The sequence below is a fragment of the Chaetodon trifascialis genome, chromosome 10 (genome assembly GCF_039877785.1).
Source record: "Chaetodon trifascialis isolate fChaTrf1 chromosome 10, fChaTrf1.hap1, whole genome shotgun sequence".
NCBI lineage: Eukaryota > Metazoa > Chordata > Actinopteri > Chaetodontiformes > Chaetodontidae > Chaetodon > Chaetodon trifascialis.
In genome coordinates, this window is record NC_092065.1 from 14061435 (window position 1) to 14089333 (window position 27899).

At 40.7% G+C, this 27899-nt stretch overlaps 1 protein-coding gene across 1 annotated transcript; it reads left to right on the forward strand.

Annotated features, from left to right (window-relative positions):
* Positions 1-1495: 1495 nt before the first annotated feature.
* Positions 1496-26294, forward strand: sema3ab (sema domain, immunoglobulin domain (Ig), short basic domain, secreted, (semaphorin) 3Ab). Its single transcript, XM_070973222.1, has 17 exons — positions 1496-2301; positions 9963-10123; positions 10579-10641; positions 13720-13839; positions 14858-14948; positions 15743-15862; positions 16824-16966; positions 18805-18919; positions 19035-19104; positions 19217-19361; positions 19461-19680; positions 19807-19898; positions 19991-20032; positions 20615-20772; positions 22006-22073; positions 23242-23387; positions 23558-26294. Exons 1-17 carry the CDS (start codon positions 2184-2186, stop codon positions 24098-24100), a joined length of 2415 nt encoding a protein of 804 aa, XP_070829323.1. The 5' UTR covers positions 1496-2183; the 3' UTR covers positions 24101-26294.
* The last annotated feature ends 1605 nt before the right edge of the window (positions 26295-27899 follow it).

Consider the following 27899-nt stretch of genomic DNA (forward strand, 5'->3'; position numbering starts at 1 on the left):
ACACAGTATTATTATTATTTTTAGCAACACAAACATATTTTTTTCACCAAGACCAACTTAAACTGTCGGGAGAGAAAGTTATTGCTGTTAATAGAGATTTGGGCATCTTATATAAGCATTTACATTTGTTCATGTCAGTGTCCAAATTTGGTAAATTTACTGTTCCATATCTCATCCTGGGAATCATGTTATTTCTTTCTTGTTTTCTCAGAATAAGATTTGTCACACTTTGACCCATAAAACAGATTGTTTATCTTGGAAATTAATTTAAACTCAGAAATAACTTAATTAACTTCTGCGTTCACTCATGTGATTGTTGAAACTTATGTGGCGCCATCACCAGACAGATGGACCTGACAAGATGAATTTGTCTATTGTCCAGATAATTCCATATAAATCATGAGACACAACACTGCTTCTCTGCTAATCCATCAGACTCAGGTAAACTAAATTGCTGATGTTTTACATTGTGAAGGAGCCAGTTATGTAGCATGCAGTTGGTAAAGTCTCTGCAGTCTCAGTGTCTGCTTATTCACTCAGCAGGGAGAAACTAGATCTAATTTAGAGTGGAATTTTGATATTCTAGATTTGATATTCTGTCCTGATACATTAGATAACTGTAAACTCAAAGCAGTGGACTTTTAGCCACATAACAAACTCCTTTGCAATTTAAGAGCACATTTGAGCACAAGTGAGAACATAAATTATGTATAACTTAATTTATGATACAGTTGGTTGTCTGGGATTATAGATAGCTCCTTATGAAATTGATTCCTTTCAGTATTATGTAGGTCTTAAAAAGTATTTCCTGCAGCTAATCCTTATACCTGTATAATGCATAAAAACAGTAACAATGTATTAAAAAATGCCATCTTGTCCACAATGAAGTATGGGGGAAGACGAAGAATGTGATCTTAAAGGTAAATCTAAACACAGAAAATGGCAAATGTGGTAATCAATAAATTGATTTGATTCAAATTCATTGAGGACAAGAACTCTGTTGAGTGATACTCTGTTTTTAAAAGTTGCAAAATCTAATAAAAAAAAAATAGTGGATTACATTTTAGAGTCTCATCTATTCTGAAAAAGTCTCTCTCTCTCTCTCTCTCTCTCTCTCTCTCTATATATATATATATATATATATATATATATTATAATTTTTTTTTTTTTTTTTTTTCTTTAACTAAGAGTTTCCTCGGAATGCTTTGCTTTCATGTTCTGCTGTGTTTTCTTGTTTTCATACTCTTTCTAACCTCTCGCCTTGCCCTAACCTTCCCTACTCCTACTACTTTTCCTTTCACTGATTTCTTTTCTCTCATGCTTTCTCTGCTCTCTCTCACCCTCTCTCCCACCTACAGTGCACTCTCTTCTTTTCTAATCCTTCCCTCTCTCTCTCTCTCTCTCTCTCTCTCTCTCTCTCTCTCTCTCTCTCTCTCTCTCTCTCTCTCTCTCTCTCTCTTACACTCTGACTGTGCTGTCTGCCTCAGCTGTTCTCAGTTGCACTGTGTGCCTTGTGCTGTGGGGACTGGGCAGAGCTGCGCTGAGTGGGGCTGAACTAGTCCAGAGCAGTGTTAAGTAGAGAGAGCGAGAGGGATAGATAGAAAGTAGGAGCGCAAGTGAGTCAGTGCAGATTGTGCTTACAAAGCAGACTGGATTAACAGCTGAAACAAACTGGACCTGTTTTTCTCTCTCTAGCTAAAGGTGGAGACGCAGCGGTAACGTGGATGGCTGCTTAGACAGAGCTTCATGCTGCTTAGGCACAAAGACAGAAAGCTATGGCAGTCGTACCCAGACCCTCTCACTCTTGCCAGCGTTTAGTATGGTTAAGATATCTTACTTGTGCTTAGTTTGGTTAAGTTAACTTTAGACTTACTGTTGTCGGACGCTCACTTTGCAGTGACATTGACCCATAACCCCCGACTCTGCTTTGCAGGTTCTGTGTTCCCTGGAGTTGGACTCTAATTTTGGCTTTTGACCCCTGGAACAGGAAAGGGTTTTTGATTTGGCAGGGGACGAGACCTGCTGAGAACCAGTCTGGACTGACCCGCCAGCATTTATTCATAATCACTGGACGGCAGGAACATTTCTTCTACCAGCATTTCTTCTACCACACCAGATCTGAGACTGAGAGCACTGGAGGTGTGTATTTAAAGGATCTTGCTGGCATCTATTGCCCCAGGACCATGGGCTCTTTCTGGGGCAGCATTATGCTGCTGTGTGGGGTGGTTCTGCTCAGGATGGAGGGCAGCAGAGCCCAACAGACCAAGAACAATGTCCCCCGACTAAAACTCTCCTATAAAGGTGAGTTGCTTGCATTTGTATTGTCTGTTATAAATGATAAATCTCTTACTGATTCAGTACTTCACTATTTTGTCTGAGCTTATGTATGTTCTAGAGCCTTGCCTCCTGATTTTGTAGATCCCTAAACTACATATGGTGTACTGTTCCGATGAAGTGACTACTAGTAAAGCAGTTTCTACAGAAGTTGTAGTAGCTGTGATATCTTACATATCCCTGTGAGGCACCTGTAAAAATACAAAGTAAACACAGCTGAAAGAGGCTGATTTTTTACAAGGCTTGTTGAGCTTTATGGCTTATCAGGTGTATGCTCTGGGTGTGTGACGTGTGATGTGCGTGATCATCTGCATGTCTCCAAAGCCAAGTTCCCATTTAATGTTCATTCAGCCAAGCAGATAACTCTTCCAAATATAGTATCTGTGTTCTGTTACATTCAGTATAGCTGAAAAAGCCAAAAAGGTGTCGTTCTCATGGAAACATAGTGGAAGTGTTAAAAAATAGATGGCACTAAACTGGTTCAGCAAAACAATCAGCTGGGGCTAATAAATAGGAATTAATAATATATGATTCACCCTCATGCCAAGAAGAGGGCAGTTTAGTGGAATTCAGGAAAGTAACTTCACTTGCCAAATCAGAGGAAGCGCTCATGTCTAAGTGTTTATTACAGACGTCTGTCTCTGATGCCGTCTCTCTTCCTGTCTCCCTGTCCCTGTTTTGATCAACTGCTGTTGTCAGTTTTGCAATGAAAAGTGGTGCCAGACATGGACTCCCTGGCAGTTGAGCGTCATTTATCCCCCTCTCCCTGTCTTTCTTTTTTTTTTTTTCCTGGATGTCATTTTTCCGCTCCGTTTTTTCCTGCGTGGTAATTATACTCAGGATGAATGGTGCAGGTCTGTTTCAGCAGATGGCTTTCCCAAAGAGAAATGCTTCTCGCTCAGCACTGGGAGATCCATAATTATACACACAAGCATGCACATACACACACACACACACACACACACACACACACACACACACACACACACACACACACACACACACACATACACGCACGCATGTGCGTGCACACATACATAAATACATGGCCATCTGTAGATAGCTAATGATAACTGTGAGCGTATCAGTCATTTAAAACAACATGCTGTCAGTTTGGTGAAACACGCCCATGCAGTGATATCTCTATTAGATGTCAGGCCTTCAGGTAGCAGCTTGGCTGGCTTGGTTATTTGACTGAGAGCTCTACATTCAATAATTCCATTAGATCTCATTCACATTTAGGCTGGTAGGGACAATGTTTGGGATCATCCCCGGCCGAGGAGTTCTAGCCAGATGACAGTGGGGAGGTATCATTTTCATGCCTGCAATGTGGTAGAAATATTATTCATACAATACTGTAGAATTTCATCAAACATTTTCCACTGTAAGTCCCATTAGGCAAGTGACACAGGATTACTGCATTATGAATCATTTATATCATCATATAAATTATTTATTACCCCTGTGATAGGTGAGGCAGACTCAGATTTACTCATGGAGAGGAAGGAATCAGATGATTCAATGTGGTGAATTACAGAATAGTACTTGCTTAGAGAGCCTGAGAAGTTGCTCTGTCCCGAGCAAGGAAGGTCTCATCTGTGGTGCATGGGACTGTGAGGTGAAGGAACTCTGACCCCTACAGGTCACTGGGAATACAGGGGAAATCCGTGTGTGTCCAAATGAATGTGTCTGTCTTGGTGCAGACGTCCACACGCTTCCACATGTTTTTGACTCGACTGAAGACTTCACTCCTATGAACACAGTGGGGAGGTGTTTATCTTGAAAGCGTGACCCTGAGCAGCAGCCTGCTCCACCACAGCATGATCCTCAGTGAACACCATTAGGGTCTCTCAAGCATTACATATTGACTTCTCTGACCAACCAGCACACATACACACCCACACACACATCCCAAACCTCCCTTCTTTGAAATCTTTGAAAGGCGGGGCCGAGGCCAGAAGGGCAGTGGAGTAGGGGGAAAGATAACAATGGTACCCCATGGCTACCTAAACACGAGCTAAGGTCCAACTGTATCAACAACTAAGTGACTGGGTGATGATGATGTAGCAGGAGGCCGTAGAGTTACAATGCACCACAGCACCATAAATAGTCGTATCACATATGTTGTACTTCAACATAAACTGATATGAGATTGATTCACACCCCAGGGGAAATGCATGCACTAGGGAGTAAACAGAGATCCATATGGTTTGCAAGTTTATGAGCCACAAGAAGTAGAACACACGTTGTTTACTGTCCGGGGAAGGCAAGAGAGGGTACTTTAGTTTTATAGGAGGTGGGTGTACTGCCAAAAGTGCTCCTTCTCTTCGACCTGTCCACCCCTTTCCTGAGCAGAGCCAAGGGCTTGCACACAAGCTCACACACATATCCACACACATACGGGCAAATACAGTCACAGCAGCCCCGCTAAATTCCTACTCTTGAATACCAAGTGGAGCCAAGAAAACTGAAACTACAGTCTGAACTTCTTGGTTTTGCTCACAAAATTCTTCTTGTATGTTCAGCTGTTTTTGTTTTTGTGTTATTCTTGTTTTCATTGTGGTTTGGATTGACTTTTAATCACCGTTGGAGAATGGAGAAGTTCTCTTAAACTCTTTTAATCCATAAGCACGTTAAGAATCTTTGGAGAGGAGTTGGGTTTCTTGTGATGTGCACAGTATAAACTCCGGCTGGCCCTGAATGGCCTTGAGAAGGTATCCTGTGCACCCTGGAGGCTTTCTCCGCTTTTGAATCATCAATTCCTCTCCAACTGCAGGCGTGTTCAGGATCTGTTGTGCAGTGTTTAGTTTTTGTTTGACGTCTTTCTGCAGGAGCTCTAAGAGGAATCTTTGTAGTCATTTGACGTAGTCACCATCTCTACTGGCTGCAAAGTACGAATTTCTGAAGAATGAATTCACTTATCCACTGAGTACGTCTACTTACATAATCTCCAGTGCATATCGGCTAACAAACAAGCATAGTGTGATGTACGACTGGACAATATGGTTGAAGCCAATAATAATATCAGCAAGACCATTTGCCAATATCAGTACAAATCACAATATGGCAAATATATGCAAAATCACATTTAAAATGATCGAAAATGCAGTGAACTTTCTTCCACATGATACATTACATCAGACAAAACTCAACAAAAACTGGGCTATAACTACATTTAATATGGAATTATTAATTCCAACTACAAATAAATTGTAAAACAATAACAGAGGTGACAATACATGCCTATATTGAATCATTGCCCTGTTGTAAATATGCAACTAATTCAGCTTGACACTGAACAAATTACTTGAGCTTTGTGCTGTTTTCCCTCAGGCACGGATGAATCAGAGACTGAATACACTTTAAGCGACGCAGTGATACTTTGTGTTTTGCCAGTGTGCAATCACACACTCAGTCATGAGAACGGCGAGCATCAGTGAAGCTACTGAACCAGGGCCAAACAACGGTGTTCCCACATACAGTGCGGCCACACATGGGTTATTGTTAAGATGTGTTTCTGCTTTTTCTTAGGAGGCACTTAGATAACACTCCCCGTGCCCTCCAGTCGAACAGAGAGAAAGACGTAGAGAATGTAGGCTAAAAGAGTTTATTTTTATCAGTCTCACATGGGACTGTTGATTCTTTGCATCCATTCCATCTGCCCCCTTATTTCTCTCTCTATCGCTTTCTCTCTCACTTTCCATTTTGCTCTCTCTGTCCTTCAATCACAGATTCATTGTTACAGAATATAGTAGTGGTAAGGCAGAAAGAGGGATTGAAATAGACAGAAAGGCAGTTGGTAAAAGTGTCTTTTTCCTAAAATAAATGAAGAGGCATGAAAGAGAAAGTAAGCAAAAAAAAAAACAACTGTTGAAAAATGACATTTGCTGGATTTCTGACAGGCCTCTTTCAACAGTTAACGGGGAAAAGAGAAAATTTGTAAAATATGGCAGGGCAGCAGCTGACACCTGTTACAGCTCATATATTTGCCTATCCACCTGTCTTTATGTCTCCGACTCTGCCCGCCTGTTTGTTTGTCTACGTGAGAGTGTCTGTGCCTCTTTTAATGCATGTTCCATGAGGCACAATATCAAACAATATTATTCCTGTTAATAATTAGTCACAGAGCTTGCAGTGTGTCAACACTGCTTTGCAGAAAACTTGTTTTTTTGGTTTGAAGTTCCAGGTTCTACAGGAGAAAAATGTTGCTTTATCCATGCGCACGGTGTCAGCCCATTGTATATTTAACCAGAGGGGACACCAGTTCAGACATGTATAGGCTGTTAGCCCTGGTGTAGCTTGGAAACATCCTGTTTCTAACACACATCACATGATGCTCCATAAACATACGCACAGATCCACACACAATACCCATAGAGTATCTATCTCTGGATGAATAGCTTTTAATAACTTAGCAGTAGTCTCTGTTGAATGGTCTGTTGCCATGGACACTACTCCCATAGACAGTTTCCACAAACCAGAGACGTGTGTATGTGTGTGTGGTGGGTGGATGTGGTGATGGTGGGATGTGGTTTGAGGAGAAGTGAAGTGCAGTCATCATGTCTGTGCAGTTATCCTCCTCAACACATTGCTGTTTATCAAACAAGCGTGTCATTCTGTGGGCAATTACTTGTTTCCTTTAGATAAACAGATCATATACAAATTAGACAGACACTGTTTGTGTTGTTGCTGCTTTATTTTAAAGACCAGGAGGGCTCTTTCCATTTTGCTTTTCCAGGTGACTCACCAATGTGCATTTTTTCTGTCAGTGTGTGTATAATTACCCTGCTGGGCGTCAAGTAGTAGGAAGGAATTTGCTACAATATGCAAAAACAGAAGTATTTCCTAGTTCTGTGCAACAAAAGTAAAAATATTATTTGTGGAGGATGGCTGCGCTCTGTCTTCTTCTTTCCCTCCCACACACAAATGCAGCCTTTGTGCAGGTGAAAGAGGGTCAGAGGTAGCAGGTGGGAGTTATTGTGCTGTCAGTGAAGGGCTTACAGTGGATCCACTAATGATTGATCACCAAGGCTACACAGGAACATAAATCTAGGACACATCTTTGGATTGGGCTGAGCAATACTGTTACTGCAACTTTTTATGACCTTGAGCTTCTTTCCATTCTGAAGACAGTGGCTGTGTTATGTGCAGCTCAACAATCCCTTTATGAAATTAAATTACTAATATACCAACACTGTGGCAAATCAAGCAAGAGTTACAGACACATGGAGACACTTTACACAAGCTGATATTAGAGGCTATGATGAAATCGTAATTGAAATCATGTTAGGTATTCATAAAACTACTTTGGCTTGAGTTGCAGTTGTATGTCTTACCAGCATTTCGGTGTGGAACCAGTCCCATTATTTATGCATCTGAGTGGTTACAGACTAGATCTGTTCTTTATGACTTCAAGAACACTTTCAAATCCTCATGGACTCAGTGAGGCATGATTAGATGTCAATTTCTCAGAAGACTTTGGAGTGGAGAGCCTGTCACACTGTGCCATTATATTTAGGTGACTAAATCTCTGGCCATCAGTGCTGAGGCACATGAAACCAGCTAAATCACCTTGGGAAGGGCAGTTAAGACAGGATGTCAACCCATTGTACATTACCATCCTGTGTGTACAGTTAGTGTGCATGTGTCCATGTTCATGTGCATGAATACATTTATGTGAAAAAATAAGGTTTGTGTTTGACTGAATGCCAGAGCCAAAATGTTACATGAAGACGAGGAAGTTTGTAACCAGAGCCAAGAGGTTCTCTATTTTTTTCCCTTTCTCCTCCACAGCTGTGTCTTCTCACCTTCTAACATTTTTCCTTTTTCAAATCCAGCTTAGTTTTCTTCCCATTTATTACTTCTTTCTATTCTTCACTTCTGTTAATGGCTATTGTTACCAGCCTTCAGGCTCCATAAAGAGTGTACTTTTAAACTCAGCTCCCCAAAGCCCGAAGTGAATTACATTATGATTGTAAATATTAAAATATTGATTTGATATGTATTTGAATTGTATTTGTATGTATTTCCATAATATGTTTCTTTTATTATGTCCACCAGTGATTTTTCATTTTGTTTTGATGCTATTATAAAAGGTGAATTGTAGATAGTGAGTCTACTTCAATTATTTCTCATTTAGCTTTTTCTCTGCAATCTCCTGTCATTACAAGAGACAAAATTGGCCTGCAACTGGATATTAAATTAATTAATTAAAAAAAAAAAAAAAAAAAAAAAAAAAAACATTTTTCTTGCTCACATTACAGCTGCCAAAGTTTTGTTGGACAGCTTTCATGACCTACGTTTTAACTTGGAAATTATTCAAATTTGCGAGTTTATGAATGAGTAAAAGCATTCAGTGTGATGCCCTCTCTTCTCCAGTTTTCTTTTCTTCTATCCTAGCGTTGCTCCAGCTTGTGTCCTCATTCTCTCGGGTTCTGACACACTTCATTGGGGAGGGGGGGCATTTTCCTCACTAAAACATTCATGAACATTTTTGTTATTTACTCCCTGAGAACGACTGAGAGAGAAAGAGACAGAGAGAGAGAGAGAGAGAGAGCACCAAAGCAACCAGTTTTCCTCTGCTCCATAACTCTCCACCCTTTTGTGTGGGTGGTCAATGGGAGGGGGTCGTAGGGTGGTTAGACTTGGCAGGTGAGAACAAAATGTGAGAAGGACAGAGCGTGAATGTGTTTGTGTGTGTGCACATGTTACAAAAAAGGTGTGATAATGCCATAGCCATAATGCCACCTTTAGAGGTCGTTACGGTAATGAGATCCTCAAAGTCTGTTTGTGACAAGTTTGGCTTTCCACTGTGAAAGCAAATGTCGCTTCTTTGCCAGGCTTGGCAGACCATCGCATTACACTGCAAAACGTGAGCTGTAGCCCATAGTAACGTGTCCTAATTGCTGATGTGGTTTAGAGTAATCCAGCAGTTTGAACTATGAAATATTAGCAGAGTCACATGACATTACATATTCCTCCCAGTTTTCCACTGTGAGTGTACCAAGTTCTGCTTGGCTGCTCTGGTCAAGGTCACATCCCCATGCAGACAGTTTGATCACTGGCTCCCAGTGCTGGTATTACCTGCCCAGTCCAATTTGGCTTGGCAGTGGTTTTCACTATCTGTCAATTGCCTTGCTTGGCAAAACTGTTAGTCCTGAGATCATTTGTTAAGGGAATGGAAGCTTTTACAACAACAACACAACATCTACACAATAATAAACAACACATAAAAAGCAGTGAGGGAGGCTTTGACAAAAGAAAAGAAACGGGCAAGTCTATTAGGGACATAGCCAAACATTTTCTAATGTATTCAGTCTACCCTCGTGGCATAAAGCAGTGATCCTCAAACTGTCAGCGTATGTGGAACATTACAACTGAGCAGGCAGACTAGTGAATAGAGAGGTGAACCTGTGGTCGCAGAAAATCTAGGTGGTTGGAAATGTTGAAAGCTTTCTAAAACTAAGGCTACGTCTTTCAGCCTCTGGAAATTTAATAGAATAATTGAAAGACATCTCGACCTGGTGGATTTTTCTTCAACTTTCATGGTGCCCACAGTTACTGTGATTTTCACAAAGTGATTATCATATTATGCTGATCATCGTTTTTCTTTCCATTCTTCTTTGCAGACATGTTGGAGTCCAACAACCTTGTGACGTTCGAAGGCCTGGCCAACAGTTCGGCTTACCACACCTTCCTGTTGGACGAGGAGAAAGGGAGACTCGTGGTGGGAGCCAAGGACCACATCTTCTCTTTTAACCTCCTCAACGTCAGCAGAGACTATGCACAGGTGAAAGCCATGTTTGATTTTCAGTCAGTCTTTCTGGCGGTTACATGCAGTTGCAGTAACCATTTATCACCAGTGTACGTCTGTTTGCGTTGCTGACCGACTTAATATCTCCTTCAGTGTGCATCTCCATCCAGAGTGCCAGTCAGGGGCTCAGGTATCTTGAGGCTTTCTTTTCTGTTTCTACAGAAAAGTGCCTCATGAATATTTCAGATCAGGGCTGTCGCACACGATCACACGCTGTGCCAGACATGTTAGCTGCTCTCTGCTCACCTGGATGAATAATGGAGTAAACTGAAACAAAGTGGATAACAAATCGCATCGTGACCTCTACAACCCTCACATACACACATGCGTGCACACAAGCTGTAGCTGTATAGACTCACTCTGTAAAATTGATTTTAGGAGGGAGGGTGATTCTTCTCTAACATGCACAGAAACTGTGTTTCTGTTTGCAGATCCCCTGGCCAGCTTCACCCACCAGAAGAGATGAATGCAAGTGGGCAGGAAAAGATCTCTCGGTAAGAGCTAAAACCATCCATTTTGCAAGTGGGTGTCAGCAGTTTGCCCCTCCACTCCCACAGATGTTTGGAAAATGTCTTAGTTCTCATGTACTATGAAAGATGTGCAACTCTGCAGGTCTAGAAGTAAACCTCAGTAGTAGCTGCACTGGGATTAAATGGAATGTGTGCTCCATATATATGTCATTTTAATCCTAGATAATTTTTTTTTTTTCAACTTGTTGTTTATACCAGCGTGTTGACATAGACAATCCATCATGTGGACAACACACCAGCAAGGTCACCATAGGTCTCATCATAATCTCAAAGCCAAGATTGAGACCATCATTTGACCTTAATCACTTATCAAGCCTCTGGACACTCCACTTAATAGAGTGTGGTCCGGGAAATCACTGTGCTTTCTGCCAGACCCACTGGTATAACAGTACTGCATGAATAATGACTGCTGTCATATATCCAAGGATCACAGGCATTAGTGTTCCCATCTTATTAAACTGTAATTTTCCGTGTTTCTCCCTTTGTGCTCTGACATTTCTGCGTGTTCATAAGTCCAAATCTTTTCAGGTATTCTCAGACTAACCTCAGGGAGCACATTAAAACTGGACACGGCCTTCATTGGTTTGCTTTAAAACTGATCCTTTCAGACAGAATAGTTTGCAGTATTTGAAGTGGAAATACTAGATTAATTTAATTTGACTTAAAGGATTTGGTGTCACCCAATCAGAGTAGATTACTGTGGCTGCTTATTAGGACTTAAACTGCATCAGTTTAACTAGTCAAGTTAAAGTTTTCCCTAAACTACCTAAGAAACAACTTAATGAAGAGCATTATTCTCATCCTGTGCTCTGTAGTAATTATTTGAGAACAAAACACAAACACCTAATCATCTGGGTAATCGAAAGCTGTAATTGTTTTGGATAATTACTTATTAAATTCAATTAGCTCAAGTTAACACTGGATCTGAAACAAAAGAAAAAAAATGCTCCAGGGCTTCTTCAGACTCTTTACCTCATTCAACCCTTGCATGACAGCCAAGCATCACATCTCCCTGTATCTGGCTGAGTGTAGTTTTAAAGCAGCTTGTATGGCGTGGTGAAACTGTGTAAACATGCTGAGAGGTTGTCTCTGCTCCCTGTGAGCTGTGTTACGAATTCTGTCTTCAATAAGGCCTAAGGCAATAGGCTGGAATGTAAAATCATGGCAATGCTGTTAGTGCCTCAGTTCACTGCCTGGGCATTGGCCAGAGCAGGGCTAGCTCTCATGCCCTTCTACCCTCCCCTATGGCTGAGTTGAAGCGCCATGAAGTCCTTTGTGTGTTTTCTGTAAACATTGTGGCAGGGATGAATAAGGTGCCCTGAGGGGTGGTCTTTCTGTTATAGAATTGGAGGAGAGTGAGAATTAAAGGGAGGTGGAAAGAGTTGGAAGTGAGTCCATCGATGCTCCCTGATATACTGCAAGCAAACACTTCTGGAGATGAAGCGGAGAGGAAAGAAAGGGCTGGATGGGTGTGAAAGGTGTGAAAGTGCACCCACAAGAGAAAAGGAAAAGCTGCAGCCATTCCATAACCAAACCAATGTGCACAAAGTGGATGCCAAATATGAAAATCCTTAAGCAAATTGTTGACCAAGCAGCATAAGGGAAAGCTGAATAGCTGTTAAGGGTCACCATTTTTTCTGTGCTTCCTGCTGCACATGTAGTTCCTTAAGTCTAATTCTTTTTCTCATCTGAGCCATATGCAGGACATTTGCTTATTGAATTGTGAGTATGATTTTTTTTAAAGATGTCTGCACACTATTAATGATGCTTTGAGGATTTTACTACTAAAGACTCACTAATTTGTATGACATGATGGACAAACCTGTGTGGTTTGAGTCAACTTGTCTCTGGATATTCAGAGGTATGACAGGTTCCGCAGTGCAAAGAGATCATGGCGATACTTAAATGTTGATTACTGGGATAAACCCGGCCACGCCAGCCATATGAATCCAAGGGAAGACAGCTGCTTAAATGACAACAAAAGCTTATCAGCTTGTCTGCTGATGACCCAATAAAGCCAGATGAACTTAGTCATACATAATTTGTGGTGCTATTCTCTTTTTTTTTTCATGTTTTTTCTTTCTGAATATGTGATGACACATTCAGTTTTATTTGAGGTCAGGTCTGCTCAGGCACGTGCTGCCAGAGCACGGGGAAATGTGCCATATGGCAGTGGAGCAATGCACACAACCCATACAGATGCCTGTTGTGTCACACACACAAGGGAATGATTAAATAAACTACATCTGCAATATTTCAAGTGCTAAGTACGAAGCATTTAAGACATCGAGTCCAGAAAACAGTCAGTCAGTCAGTCAGTCAGTCAGTCAGTCAGTCAGTCAGTCAGTCAGTCAGTCCAAAAAGACAAGTTTTCCAAAGCCATTAAGAGCCTAGCAAAATGCAGAATCAAGAAAATCACTTCTGTATTCTCTAGTGACAGAATGACAGTAAACTAACGCTGGCCAGCTTTACTCAGAACAGGATTATTATGGTTGACTTTTATTGACTTCGTCTTTAGTTAAACTGCAGTCTAATTCCCTCCTGAATGGATTTCACAAACATTCCATGGGACATTACACAGCTCATGTGCATAAAACCTGTGAAACGCGTGATGAAAGATGTCACAGAGTTCAGATAGACTCAAGTGTGTCGGGGTGGATATGGGGCGGGGAGTACAGGATGTACATGAAGTGAAAAAAAAATACAGAGTCATGGATGATAATGTCATTAGTCCGGTCATCATATTATTTTCAGAAGTATTACTCAGCACAGCGCTGGGGTTTGTAAGCCATTCTCTGGGGAATTACAGTAGATTAAAGTAAGCGTTGCTCTCCCTTATTGTCACAGATCTCTCTGTTTAAGTATTGGATTTTCCTCTGTGACACGTGCGCTTAGTGAGGTCTGAACTTCCTATTTATCCAGCAGTTTCACCACTTCTTTAACTAACCCCAATGTCCCAGTGCTATCTCAACAACTGTGACTCTACAGAAAACAGTAGCTTTAAAATCCTTCCTCAACTGTTCTCTGTCTGTGGTCCATCAGAGGGAGTGCTCAAATTTCATCAAGGTGTTGCAGCCATTCAACCAGACCCATCTCTATGTGTGTGGGACAGGAGCCTTCCATCCTGTGTGCTCTTACCTGGAGGTGGGCAAGAAACCAGAGGTAAAGGGGATATTACGTTTTCTTAACTGCCAACACTTGCTGCTAAAAACAATAATGCATGTTTGTGCTAAGAAATAAAAGCTACTCTAAGTTTCATATAGTAGTAAAGTTTAAGTATTTAAAGTTGTGAAGGATCATGTCTGGTTGGGTGCGAGTGCATTCGCTGTCTAATAAATGATTTGCTAAGTACATAAAAATGGTCATATTCAGCAAAATGAGGTGGAAAATTAAACACAGGGTTTCATAGTCTGTGGGATTTCCAATTCTTCACTCTAATATGGAACTGCTGTATGTGTATGTGTGTGTTCACTTGAGTATGAGCGAAGGAAATTGCTCTCTTCTCCTCCAAATGTCACTGAGTCAGACTTATAAATGTGCGTTTCCTATTCATTAGAGGGCTATTTACAGACAATTAGAGGCAGGAAATTTCTCTGAGAGCCATCTACTGCATATAGATCATAACCTACAAATGTGATTTATTGTATGGGTTTCCTACGAGTGTCAAGGTCACCAAGTCACAGAGAGTGATGAGATTTATTGTGTTCATTCTCAGTGCCTGGAAAGAAGGTTTAATATTGCAGTAAGTTCCCACAGTTTTCTCCTTTTGTTTACCCCATTGTGTGGCAAGGTCACATAATTACTTCTTTATATAACTATCTGAAGCAAAATCATGTATATTAAGGTACATAATTAAAGTAACTTGCTGACGGCTGCACTTTTGCATCTCATTTTGCAGTGATTCACTATGAAATATTTGGAAATGTCATGCTTTGGACTAAATTTTTACACACCTTTTTCGGGGGGGTCTTATGAAATGCTCATGTTCATAAAATACTACAGCTTTCTCCCAACTCCGATTTCATGCTGTGCTGAGCAAAATGAGTTCCCCAGAGAGAATATTGATATTCACGCTCTTTTTGCCTGTATAATTTGCATCCTCAGTGCCAGAAAATAATGTGAATGCCTGCATTTTATAGTTCACTACAACTACTGTGACTTTTTGTCTCCTCATGTCCAGGACAGCCTGTTCAAACTCGAGCCTCACGTAGAAAATGGCCGAGGGAAGAGTCCCTATGATCCCAAGTTGCTCACTGCCTCCATGCTAATTGGTGAGTTTAAGACCGGATATACTGTGCTGTTCTGTGTGTTAGAGCTAGGACATATAAAAACCAGGGAGTCCTGAAAACACCCTTTGCCTTGCTCTTTCATTTCAACAGATATATAGGGTGTAAAATAAACGTGAATAACAGTACAGGACGTTCCTCTCATTCATTACCAGTGGATCTGACCTGTAGTTTGTATTTACACACTGGGAACCCCTCATTGGCGGTACTGTAAACTCTATTTCAATCTGAATTTACATCCTTTAAGTGTTGGGTGTGCATGGCAGATGACACTTAATTGAATTTTCTTTGCAGTGAATCCCCATTTCTGGCAACTAAAGCAGGATTATGCGAGCATGTCTTTTGTCTCTACCTCCAATTATTGCCAGTCACATTGTGTTATATCACACCGTTTAACCTAGCAGATGGCCATTTTCCAGCCCATCACCCCTCATCTCCTCTCCCTTTTCTCTCTCCCCTTTCACCAGCATTATTATGTACTCCCCCTGTCTCACACCTCTGTCCTGTCCCTCCTCATCTGTCCCTCCATCCGTTCATCCTTCCCTTGTGTCCCTTCTCAGCCCTGCCTACTGTGTTAATGTCAATTTCACACTCCTGATATTCATCACGTCCATCACTGTGTTCTCTCAGGACACCAGGTCTACCTGTCCTGCTAAGCCCCTGTACAATTCCTCAGACTTGCTCAGACTTTGCACCTGAAGCACTGGGGGGAAATCTTCCCAGACTGTTTCCTCATCCAGTGTTGTAATACTAACAAACTTTATTCCTCTTACTGTTAGATGGAGAACTGTATGCTGGGACATCAGCTGACTTCATGGGGCGAGACTTTGCCATCTTCCGCACACTCGGGAAGCATCATCCAATCAGGACAGAGCAGCATGACTCCCGATGGCTAAATGGTGAGAAAAAAAAAAGAAAATTTTGACCAAATCTTTGATCATATTTATGATTTATTTAAAAAATACAATACTTTTTGGCTTCTTGGTTTTTGAAAGCAAACCTTGGCTGGTTAACATCCTATTCTTTTTTATCTGTATGCTACCAACATGTCTTTAAATTAGTAGCTTTAATATAGCTTCCCACTTTTATGCAGATAACACTCAGCTGTACTCGTATGGCAAGCACAGTGGTCTCAGCAAACTAATCTAACTAACTAATCTTAAGGACTGCGTGGACCAGAACATTTTCTCAATTCAAATGAAAATAAAACTTAAGTCCCTTATTATTGGCACTCAAATGATCCTGCAGCAGTCTCTAAGACTGTAATCAAGCTTTATACGCAGTAAGAATTTCATTGTCTCATTTTATTCTTGTCCCCATTTTTCCATTCACAGCAAAAAACATATTCGATCTTTTGAACACTGATACATGCCTTTGTGTCATCACAACTATTGTTATTCATTATAATCATGTTTCAGCCTAGGAGCTCAATCTTATCTGCATTAAATTGCTCAAAATATTGCAATCTGTCTTCTAACAAAGACAAAGTGCAAGGAGCACATTACTCAAGCGTTGGCTTCTCTCCACTGGCTGCCAGTGGAGTTTGGAATTCAATATAAAGCTTTTGTTATTCAGCCAAGCTTACATGGTGTAGCCCCTGAGTACATTTACCAGTTGTCGCTGTGTAGTCTCCTCAAATCTGAGGTTGGCTTTCCAGTACCTAGGATATTCCCAGTACTGGGCTTAAAATGAGAGATTACTCTCCTGCCTGGTTGATTTTGTACTCAATGCTTTTACTGTGAAGAATTTTGTAATTTTTTTTTTTTTTAAAGTGCTAAATGAATAAAAACTGTGAGATAGAACATAATTACTCACTCACATGTCTTCCTTTATCTCGATGTGTGTGCCTATGCGTTGCAGATCCCAGGTTTGTGGGTGTTCATCTGATTCCAGAGAGCGACAACCCAGAAGATGACAAAATCTACCTCTTCTTCAAAGAGAATGCTATAGATGGAGAGCATGCTGGGAAGGCCACACATGCTCGCATTGGACAGCTCTGCAAAGTATGCATACTCACATTAGCACACAGCCACATATCCATGCAAAGGCACGCTCACACAAGCTGGCTCCCATAAAGGAAAATTCAGACACACACAAAAGGAAAGAGACAAAGACACACGCTCTTTCACACAGACATTATGCGAAATAGCTTCTGTATCTGGAAAAACACTTGACGGGTGTCTGAGTGGCTTTCATAATGGCAGGATTCAGGGGCTGTTATCTGCGATTATTTTCAGCCTGCAGAAGAGTGGGCTTTGTTGTGTGTGGTACAAACGCCCCTAAAGACAGAAACCTGAGAGAAATGTTAAATGTCACCAGAACCTGAGAGGCAAAGACGCTGTCAATGGCACCACTGTTATCATAATGCCAAGCTTTGGCACTGATTGGGTCTGCCACACCCTCCAGCTGCAGGGAATGGTAATGTTAAATCGTTGTCCTTGTATCAGCTTTCACGTTCCAAATCCTATTCTTGTTCATTAAGCAGGAATCCACCCAGCTGACTGCAGATCAGTGAGCAATGTCCAGTCCCAGTCTCCCATTTAACTGCATATCGTGCCTCTGCCATAACAGCCTGATTGCCCAGAATGTCAGGAATCTGCTGTGCTCAACACAGGACAAGCCATCCATTATGCAGGATATGCGTTAATTTGGGCCTATGCACATTTGGATGCATTCTAATTCATAAATCAATACCGAGTGGGATACGTTTTTATGAGCCAGCACTTTGTGCCTCTGCGTTTGCGTGCGATGCTCTCGAAAACAAACACAATGGTGTGAGGCACAGACACATAAGGGTGTGTGCTGGAACATACAGTACTTCATCACACCATCTGAAAATCTGTTATTCTTCATGGGAAAAGCATTTTAAAGAGAAAAATATGGATGTCTGGTTGATTGACAAGCTTGTTTAGTAATTAGGAGAAAACACATCCCACACAAAAATTTCAACGAAAAGTTTGTGTCATATAGTCTGCTTAATGTGTTTTCAATAAGCTTTCTGGAGTATATCTTCTAAAATGAGCTGTCAGTGTGTTGTGTGTAAGCTTCACATCTATTTAGTGGAAAGAATCTGTCAATGCAAGGGCTATTAAAAACAGATGGTAAGTTTCTTCAGGAAATGCATCATCATGCAGTATGACCAACAAATGCCACGATTTATCATAGAAGCTCTGTATTATATTAGAGATATTACCTCATGATCTGACCCATTAACAGCCTTACAAGCTGTCTACTGCAGCTTTGAAAAGAAGTTGAAAGCTTGCATATGTTCTAATCTGGAGACACTAAATGTTCCTTAATAAGCTTAAGTGCAAGTTCAAAGTTTTATTAATATAATGTTTAAGTTTAATTACCAGTTCTCTTGAATGGCCAAGTTTTGAGGGGCTTCTTCCACTTCTTTCCATATCTGCTTTATAACATGAAGGATAAGATTTTAGTATGCTTTAAAAGACATAAGAGGGGAAAAATGACAGCATCTCTGGCATAGGGACGGCAGTTCTCATGCTCTATATCCAAGCAGCAAGAGAATGCCTCACCTCATTCAGCCAAAGGGTAGTGAGGCATATATTCATATATATTCATACTCAGCTCAGCAGCATGAAATTAGGCAATAAAAGTCCTCCATTAACATTATATATCTGATGCATTTTCTTTTTATTTTACAAAACATAGAGCTGCAAATAAATACAAAAAAATAAAGAAAGTTGATTAAGAATACTATGATATATTATTACATGCTAAAGGAAGGGGTGGAAAGTTATTGTGGAAAATAAAACGCTGATTGTAATTTCCAAATAAATGGACCTCCCTGCTGAAAGTCTTCATGTGATCTGTCCAACAGAATGACCTGGGAGGTCACAGGAGTCTGGTAAATAAGTGGACCACCTTCTTGAAGGCTCGTCTTATCTGCTCAGTGCCTGGCAGTAATGGAATAGACACACACTTTGATGAACTTCGTAAGTCATTGCTCCTGCGCCATAATAAAACGAGTTCACACGTTGTGTCCTGCAGATGAAATGTGGCCCTTTCAGTGGAGAATGTGTCTGTAATATATTGTGTCTTCACTTTCAGAGGATGTTTTTCTCATGAGCACAAAGGATCCCAAGAGCCCAATCATCTATGCAGTATTTACTACTTCCAGGTACTGTGGATGACATCAAAATACTTTTGGTCACAACCGCTGATTGCATGACCCAGATTTTAAAAAAAGAACATGCCCTTTTCTTATTAGACTCATTATTTCTTCCCATTAGCAACATCTTCAAAGGTTCAGCTGTGTGTATGTACAGCATGACAGACATTAGGAGAGTGTTCCTGGGTCCCTACGCTCATAGAGATGGACCCAACTACCAGTGGGTGCCCTTCCAGGGACGTGTTCCCTACCCACGTCCTGGCACAGTGAGTACAGTGTACTTTGTGTTGTGATCTGCGCTTGAAAGTCAATTCTCATTCATGCATTCATGTGCATTAATGTAAGTGTAATTTTTATCTCTGTAGTGCCCAAGTAAGACATTTGGAGGATTTGATACAACCAAGGACCTTCCTGACGAAGTGGTTACCTTTGCCAGAAGCCACCCAGCCATGTTCAACCCTGTCTACCCCATTAACAATCGACCAATCATAGTCAAAACAGATGTGGACTACCAGTTCACCCAGATAGTGGTGGATAAAGTAGAGGCAGAGGATGGCCAGTATGATGTCATGTTCATTGGCACAGGTATGCATACTGTATACTGTAAACTGCAACACTGTTACGTAAATTATTAACTGATTGAAATAGATGATAAGGATATACAGTATAATAAATATTAACTCAAGACATTTTGCATTCATCATGTGCCAGACATGGGGACGATATTGAAAGTGGTGTCCATCCCCCGAGGCTCCTGGCATGACTTGGAGGAAGTCCTATTGGAAGAAATGACTGTTTTCAGAGTAGGTTATTCTCTTTTCACCTATGTTACTTGTCCAGGTTAAAGAGTTTTTCAAATCAATCTGATCTACTGTGATTTTGTTATTTCTTACAGGAGCCAACAGCCATAACAGCAATGGAGCTTTCAACTAAACAGGTATTGATTATAGTTTTTAAGGCATGTAAAAGGGAACTATTGCAGAACAAGGCACTGTAGCCACAGAGGAGATGTCAAGCTTTTATCAAGATAATTCTGCCTCCTTGGGAGAAACATAAGGAGAAACATATAGAGATATGGATCATAATGAAAAAAGTAACTACTGTTTTTGCATGTGTGCGTCTGAGAAACCTGTCTGTTAGAGAGTGAAAGCTTTTCCTGTAGATGGCACACCTTACTGCACAGAACAAAGACGCACTTGTCTGCACATTTAAAACATTTGTGATGAAACGCTTTATCACACAAAGATCTCAATTGTTGGCTTTTCAGCGTCAGTTAGCTCGTCAACTTAAGTGGCAGGGACAGACAAAACAAGTCAGCTAATTGACAGGTAGGAGGGTGCTAAGCACCCGTAGCAGGATGGTCTGTCCACATTCCTCACTTTTATTGTTGTTTCACTGTGAAACCTAAGCTAAGCCAAACATAGGTGCATTACTCACAGCACATCACCCAAAACCTGAATTGTAGCTCATAAGATATCTGATATTGAAAATCGAGTCTCTCTCTCTTTGACCTGCACAGCAACAACTGTATCTGGGCTCAGACATTGGTGTTTCCCAGATGCCTTTGCATCGGTGTGAGGTTTATGGGAAGGCCTGTGCTGAATGCTGCCTGGCGAGGGACCCTTACTGTGCATGGGATGGCACCGAGTGCTCCAGATACTTTCCAATGGCTAAGAGGTACTGAATACAAACTCCATGTTCATACTCCTGCCATTGTGTTTTACTGCTCGACACGTTATACACAGCAACTCATCAGCGCTTCAAAATATTGACCTATTCTGAAGTTTGCCTACACTACAATAAAATGCAGTATGATACCTTGCATGTTATTGTATTCTGTTGCATTGTGCTATTGTGTCAGGCTGAATTTGATTGCATGCTTTGGATAAATCAATACACTCTTGAACGGAAACATGCTGTAAGCACCACACTTAGGATGTGATGTGTGTTTTCATCTGGTATATTTGTGCTCTGCATAAGGGCAACCTGCTTTGGATTTAAACATACTTAACTTTTGTTTAACATAGATAGAAGTGTTTTTACATACATATTGAGGACATATGCAGTCAGACGATTCAGGGGGCTGGAGACAGGGCACACTTCAAGTGCAGGCTTTGTATATTTGCCAAAAACCCCTAAAGGTAAAGGCATCGTGTTTCTACGAAAAACGTCGAAATATAACCTGCCTAATTTGTTTACTGTAAATTAAAACCAATGATAGTGATGTCTGGAGGCTGTCTGGGTGAACCAGGGGTGAGGTGGGTGTCAGATGTTCGGTGGAAATGTGGTTGTAGTAGTGGACTGATCTGTATGTGTTCATGCATGTGTGCTCTGTGTGCAGCCTCCCACTCACAGCTCCATGGGGCTTATTGATTTGAATGTTAGCTGCACAGTATCCTGTTCTCGCTGTTAGTTGGACTCCAGAGTCCAACATTCAAAAATAAGAAAGCCAGAGGAAACTCTCACCTCGAATTATCAACATACCAGTGCTGGGTTGGAACAATGGGAAGCTGAGGGGGAGAAGTTTTCAGTTTGCTATGGTGTCTCCATAGTTTCTTCAATTATTGTTTACAGAAAATATCCTCAAGCTTATGTTTGACACCGTACTTGAAACCCCATCTCTTCTGCATCTGCAACCCAGACCGATGACAGGCTGAAAAGATTGATTGGGTTTGAATTCCTCTGTCATATTCACCCTATAATTAAAGCTCTACTACGATACTATGGGCTGCCTGCCGTTAGTTTATCTATTTGTGTTGGCCTCCGCTATTGCTGCACATCCAAACCACATTCACACACACACACCTACACACACAAACTCCCTGAATACACATATTCTTTCTCACTCACACACAAAGAAACCAGTGTGTCTGCTGACTCATGAAGGTGTTTATGTTTGTGTTTTTGCAGGAGAACAAGGAGACAGGATATCAGGAATGGAGACCCACTCACACAGTGCTCAGATCTGCAACACCATGGTACATAAATAAGACAAATGTATTTTACAAACTGCATATAATCAAGGCAAAATGTGTATTAAAACTTTTTTTTATATATATGCTGGTTTTAGATCCGACATTATTACCCTGACTAATAACATATAATTTGCAAATGATATATTGAAGCAAATAACAATTTGAGCTTGTCAATTTTCCAACTGCATCACACAGAGAGCTTTTGCTTTGAGAATTTATGTCTTATTTGAACATAAAAATGGTCCCAAAGCTGCTGCTGGCCTTTCCTGAAGCGGATGAATGTGTGTGGTGCTGTGTCTCTGCGTTTTATGTGTCTTTCTGGTGGTGTGAAGATTAGAGTCGGTCCATGTGAAGCTTATAATTAACATGGTCAGGATTCCTCCAAGTCTCCTCTCTGTCGCCAAGCCCTCCACTCTACTGCCCTGTTAGTGGTCTTAGGACTCATACTGCTCTCATTCTCTTGATTATACATTTCTTTCATTTAACTGAAAAGAAAAAAAAAATGTTATTGAATGCTGCTGATTTGAGGAGGAAGAACACAGAAAAAATATGGTTACCTGTCGGTACCCACTCAGTAAGTACCAACACAATTTAGATATTCCAGATGCCAAACATAGCACTCTATAAAGAAAATAATTAGAGAAAAAAAAGTGTTATGGGAAAAAGAGGGAGCAACAACATACTGGAGCAGACTTGACTAGAGTCTGAACTGTTAAATTTACAACAGGATTTAGGAGATGAATAAGAGGAACACTGACCTTACAATGCTAAAGGGCTTGGACTGTATAGCTTTGCATGAACTTGACTGCATAAAACACAGATTTAGCTACAGTCTATTTCCTCTAATGACTGTCTCTGTGGTGGGAGCTGCCTCATCTGCACATGACTGAGTGTGATAAAAAAAGAGACAGGAAAATGGGAGAAAATAATGTAAAATGCAGTAAAACCAAAACCAGGTCCTAAAGTTTTTTTTTACATTTCAGCCAGAGAAAAGCGTTTTATGCAGAAAATCTCAAAAGCTGGCTGTAAAGCTGTCTTCAATTTTTTGCCTGTAAAATAAGTCACATTATGCTGTTACCACCAACTGTAATAGCTGCGACAAGCTAGAAAATAATTCACTTTTACAAACTTGTGTGACTACTAATGTATTCTTGATTATTTTTTTATCTAGATGAACTAAGTGGGCAGACGACTCTCCTGGATAAATCTGTGTACGGTGTGGAAAACAGCAGCACTTTTCTTGAGTGCAGTCCGAAATCCCAGAGAGCCATGACATATTGGCAGTATCAGCACTCTACTGATGACCGCAAACAAGAGGTTGGCACTACCTCAGCACACTCTTTGTCTATTTTGCTGAAATAGATTCAGATATAATCTGTCTGCAGAGCACATAAATGGATATCTGGAACTTTATAATGAAGATTTACCATCTCTCGCTCTGTGTCCTTCACTCTGTCTCTATCACGTCTAATTTCCTCATTCTCTAGATTAAATCAGAAGACCGTTTCATCCGCACAGACCAGGGCCTCCTGATTCGCACACTTAACAAGAAGGATTCTGGGATCTATCTGTGCCAGGCGGTGGAGCATGGCTTCATGCAGACACTTCTGAAGGTGACCTTAGAGGTCATTGACACCGACCGCCTGGAGGATCTGCTACATCGCGATGAAGAGGCCGCAGCCAGTGCCGCTGCTCAAGACCGTTCCCCACCTCAAGAAACTCCCAATCAAAAGCTGTGGTACAGAGACTTCCTGTCTTTGGTCAATCATCCAACTCTGAACAGCGTGGACGAGTTCTGTGAGCAGGTTTGGAAAAGGGAGAGGAAGCACAGGAGGCAGAAAGCTCACCTGGTGCAGCAAGTACAAATGCACCAGCAGCACCACCAGCAGCAGCAGCAGAAGGCTGCGGTGAACCCTCACACCCACATGCATGCTCAAGGGCTGGCAGCCAAGTGGAAACACCTGCAAGAGAGGCAGAAGGGACGCAACCGCAGGACCCATGAACTAGAGAGGGCCCCCCGCAGTGTGTGACCTATAAACCTTGACTTTTAACACCCAAACCCGAATCCACACCCAGTTCTCATTCTGTAATCCTGATTAACTTACCCACCTTTCTCCGTCATACTGAGATACAGACTTCTTCCATAAAGAATGGAAAGAAAAGTTAAACTGGAAAAAGGTAATATTACCCTGATCTGCCAGCTGGTGCATTCTGTGCGTGGGCAGCCATGTTTACAATACACGAGTACAGAGGACTGCAGGAACCAGGATGTTGTATCATGCCAGACCATTGGAGCATATTATCTCAGCTGGCCTCTGTGGCCTGAACACTGCAGAGGGACAGTGTCAAACAGAACAAGAGCTGCTTACATATACCCACCCTATAGACATGACTGCCTCCATGTTGAGATGGCTGTGTCCAAGGCATTGTCTCATGGCATGCTAGTTAGGTGTCTTTATCAGTGTGAAACTAAAGTAGATACCTAAAAATACCTGATAATTTCTTTTCTACTTCACAAATATGAAAGAAGAGATGGGAGTCTACTAAAAACAGTGTGCAGAGTAAATGGACTTCCAGTGGAATTACAAGCACAAAATAATTGAAGTTCATGGAAAGCACAGGATGGGATATTTGGTCATTTTTGGTATTATAAATGGTTAAACCAGTCAACACGAGGAAGAAAAATGCCCAAGCACTGCAAGAAACTGGGAGCAACAGTCACCATTTGTCAACAAATATAATTATGTAGCTAAAATGTGTAAATACTGTATTCTATTACGTCTCCTCATACGAAAGGGAATGACTTTCAGTTGTCTTGTTGCTTTATGTTGTTTTCCCAGATAGAAATTTATTTAAGAAAAAGCGTTTCAAAAGCATTTGTAAACAGGGAAACTATGTGTCTGTGTGTCTACGCCTTACATAAGCTTCCCAAACAAAGTCAGGTTTAAATTCTATTTTGTTTATCTTTTTTTTTTTTTTTTTTTTGTTAAATCATCAGATTCCTTCCAATATCATCCGTTGTTAAACTGTCACTTTACAGGGATGTCTGCCAACTGCATCATCTCAGTGCACGAAATGCCACACTGAGTTCTTCCATGTTCATTTAATTTGTATACACTTTGTTTCCACTACATATGTATTTATTGATATATAGTTGTGTACATTGTGAAGATGTTTTTCAATGTGCAGTCTTATTTTTCTTGCATTTTATAATTTGGTTTGACTAATTCAAATAACATCACAGAGCTTTTAATATGACTGTATTACAACAAATACTGTAGTAAGACTGGAGGTTACTCAATAATATCGGTCAATATTTCATGCATCACATATCAAATGCACTGGCCAGGTGACCAGGTATCCATACTGTACATTTTTTCCACATTTATTGCCTCATATCATATTCTCCACAGGCAGTGCAGTGTAAAAACTTCATTTCAATGCATGTAACATAAAAAATCCTCTTATTTCTGATTATAACAATCATTTATTGTACAATGCACACACACAAACGCAAACCTGGAATGTAGCTGTGAACATTATGTAAATATAAATATTATGGTCTATGTTTGACAGATATGACGCTGTGTACTAGTGCATGTGAATACTATCGTAGTGTTCCTGTTTTGCTATAGCAATGATATGCTGGTGTTGTCACCGTTATTCTGTTGTTCGCTTATACAGTACACAATATTAACTATTTCAAAGATGTATATACTATTTCTGTTAGGACTCTAAACTGAATAATTGATAATTCCTGAAGTAGGTATTAATAAAAAGATAAACAAGATCTAAACATGATCTCACTGTGGATTTAAATGTCCACAGACCAGTTAACAACAATGACCAACATTGAACAATGTCGGCTGAGCATTGCAACACATCAGTATGTCAGATGACCTTGTCTGAGTGTGTGCAAACCTCGTCTGCTTTTGAAAGCCACGATGGAGGATGATGAGAAACAGCTGGAGCCGGCCAGCTAGAGAAAGCGAATTTAGGCAAGATGAGTGGAACAGTGGAGTTGTGGAACTTTCAGTAGAGATGGGGTACAAGATAAGACCATCACTGTAAAGAGGAAGGGGCGCCTCACTGCATCTGTCATGGACATACAATGAAAGTGAGGAAATGAAGTGCTGCTGCTGCTGCTGCTGCTGCTTTTTGGCATGATGATGGTGATGGTGGTGATGTATTCTACTGATCTAATAAATGTCTCTTCATAAAGTGCTGGTTTCATTAAATCTATTTTTAATGTGGCCATGTCCTGCTGCTCTCATGATATGTTGTTCGTGAATAGAAAAGTTTCCTGTCACATAGATGATCAGATTAGATTTTGGAGTACCTCGCTGCATATATCTCCATAATAATGAGGAAAAGTTTTATAAACTTGTATGACTTACCCTTAATATTGGGATTTATTATATTATGCTGTACTTGTCTGTGATGTCCTGACAAGTACTGTATACTGACATAGAAAAATGGGCTAATTAATGTTTTAATTAGCTGAATTAACATAACTGACAATATATTAAAATCAAACTAGTTGAAGAAGACTATCAGTGAGCTCTAGTGCATCTTATAATGTGTATTGAAAAGTGAAGCTGTGTAATATGATGCGCCTCAGGCAGTAGTGGAATTACTGTAAGTTGTTATTAAGACCTTGATGTGTGATGTGATGTGAATAATACATGAGATCCCCTACAGTCTCTCACTGAAACCCAGCTGCTGTATTTGCATATCAACAGGAGCTGGTGGCTAAAGATCCCGTATAACTTTGGCTTTCCAATCAAATATCAGTTCTCAGGGGTTTGAAAGTACTAAATTTCAATTAGCCCTGCAACAAAATCTAAACTGTGTTTTACTACTGCCCTCTGATGGTTGTTTTAGAAAAACACAAAATCCCATACAGTACATGGGAAAAAAAAATTATTTTACATTTTCCATCTGTTTGTAGAGAATATAGCCATTGCTGTAGTGCTTGGTATAGATATGGTAGCCCCGAAACTGCAGTTTGAAACACAATAGACTCACAATAGAGCATTTGTTGACACCTTCAGTCACCTTTGATCCAAGGTCAAAGGTCAGTCAGCATGTGTCTCGCCTGGACGCTGACCTTCACCTCTGTAGTCAGTTCAACTGCTGCTGTGGGAGCTCACAAGTTTCAGTCCTAACTGCCTCAAATGCTTCAAAGGAAACATTAGAGAGATGTTCCAGTGTTATAGTGATAGCTGATAGAACACACACACATGCACACCAACACACACATACACAATTAATAATGTGATAGATATATGAGCATGAAGTAAAAAATATGGACTATATTGATTTTTAGTGGCTCTCATAACATTTGAAATGAGCTGCCGTTGTTATTAAGGCACACCACTCTATGTGAGCTGAGTGACTGTATTTGTGGGCAAGTGTGTGTGACTCAGACATGAGATGCTCTTGACTATTGCCTGTCATTGCTAAACTTTGAAAGGACAATATTACCACACTATTCATACATACATGAACATTTTATGAGATTTTGGCAGTGATATTTAGCCCTATACACCGCAAATGCAGAGAGTAGCAGAAACAGAGAGGCGTGATTAGACGGAAAATTGTAGCATACAGTACATAATTGGATTGTGTCATCATAGGGTCCAAGCAAAGTAAAGCTTTTCAGAGCTTTTGCTCATCTGCCTGCATACACAAAGGCCCTCAACAGGATTGCTCTTTGGCATTGCACTCACACTTGCAACACAGAGCATGGCTGCCCTCTGGTGGCTAAGGGGATCTCTTTCAATACAGTTCAGCTTCACCATCCCACTTTGCCTTATGGAAAATTGC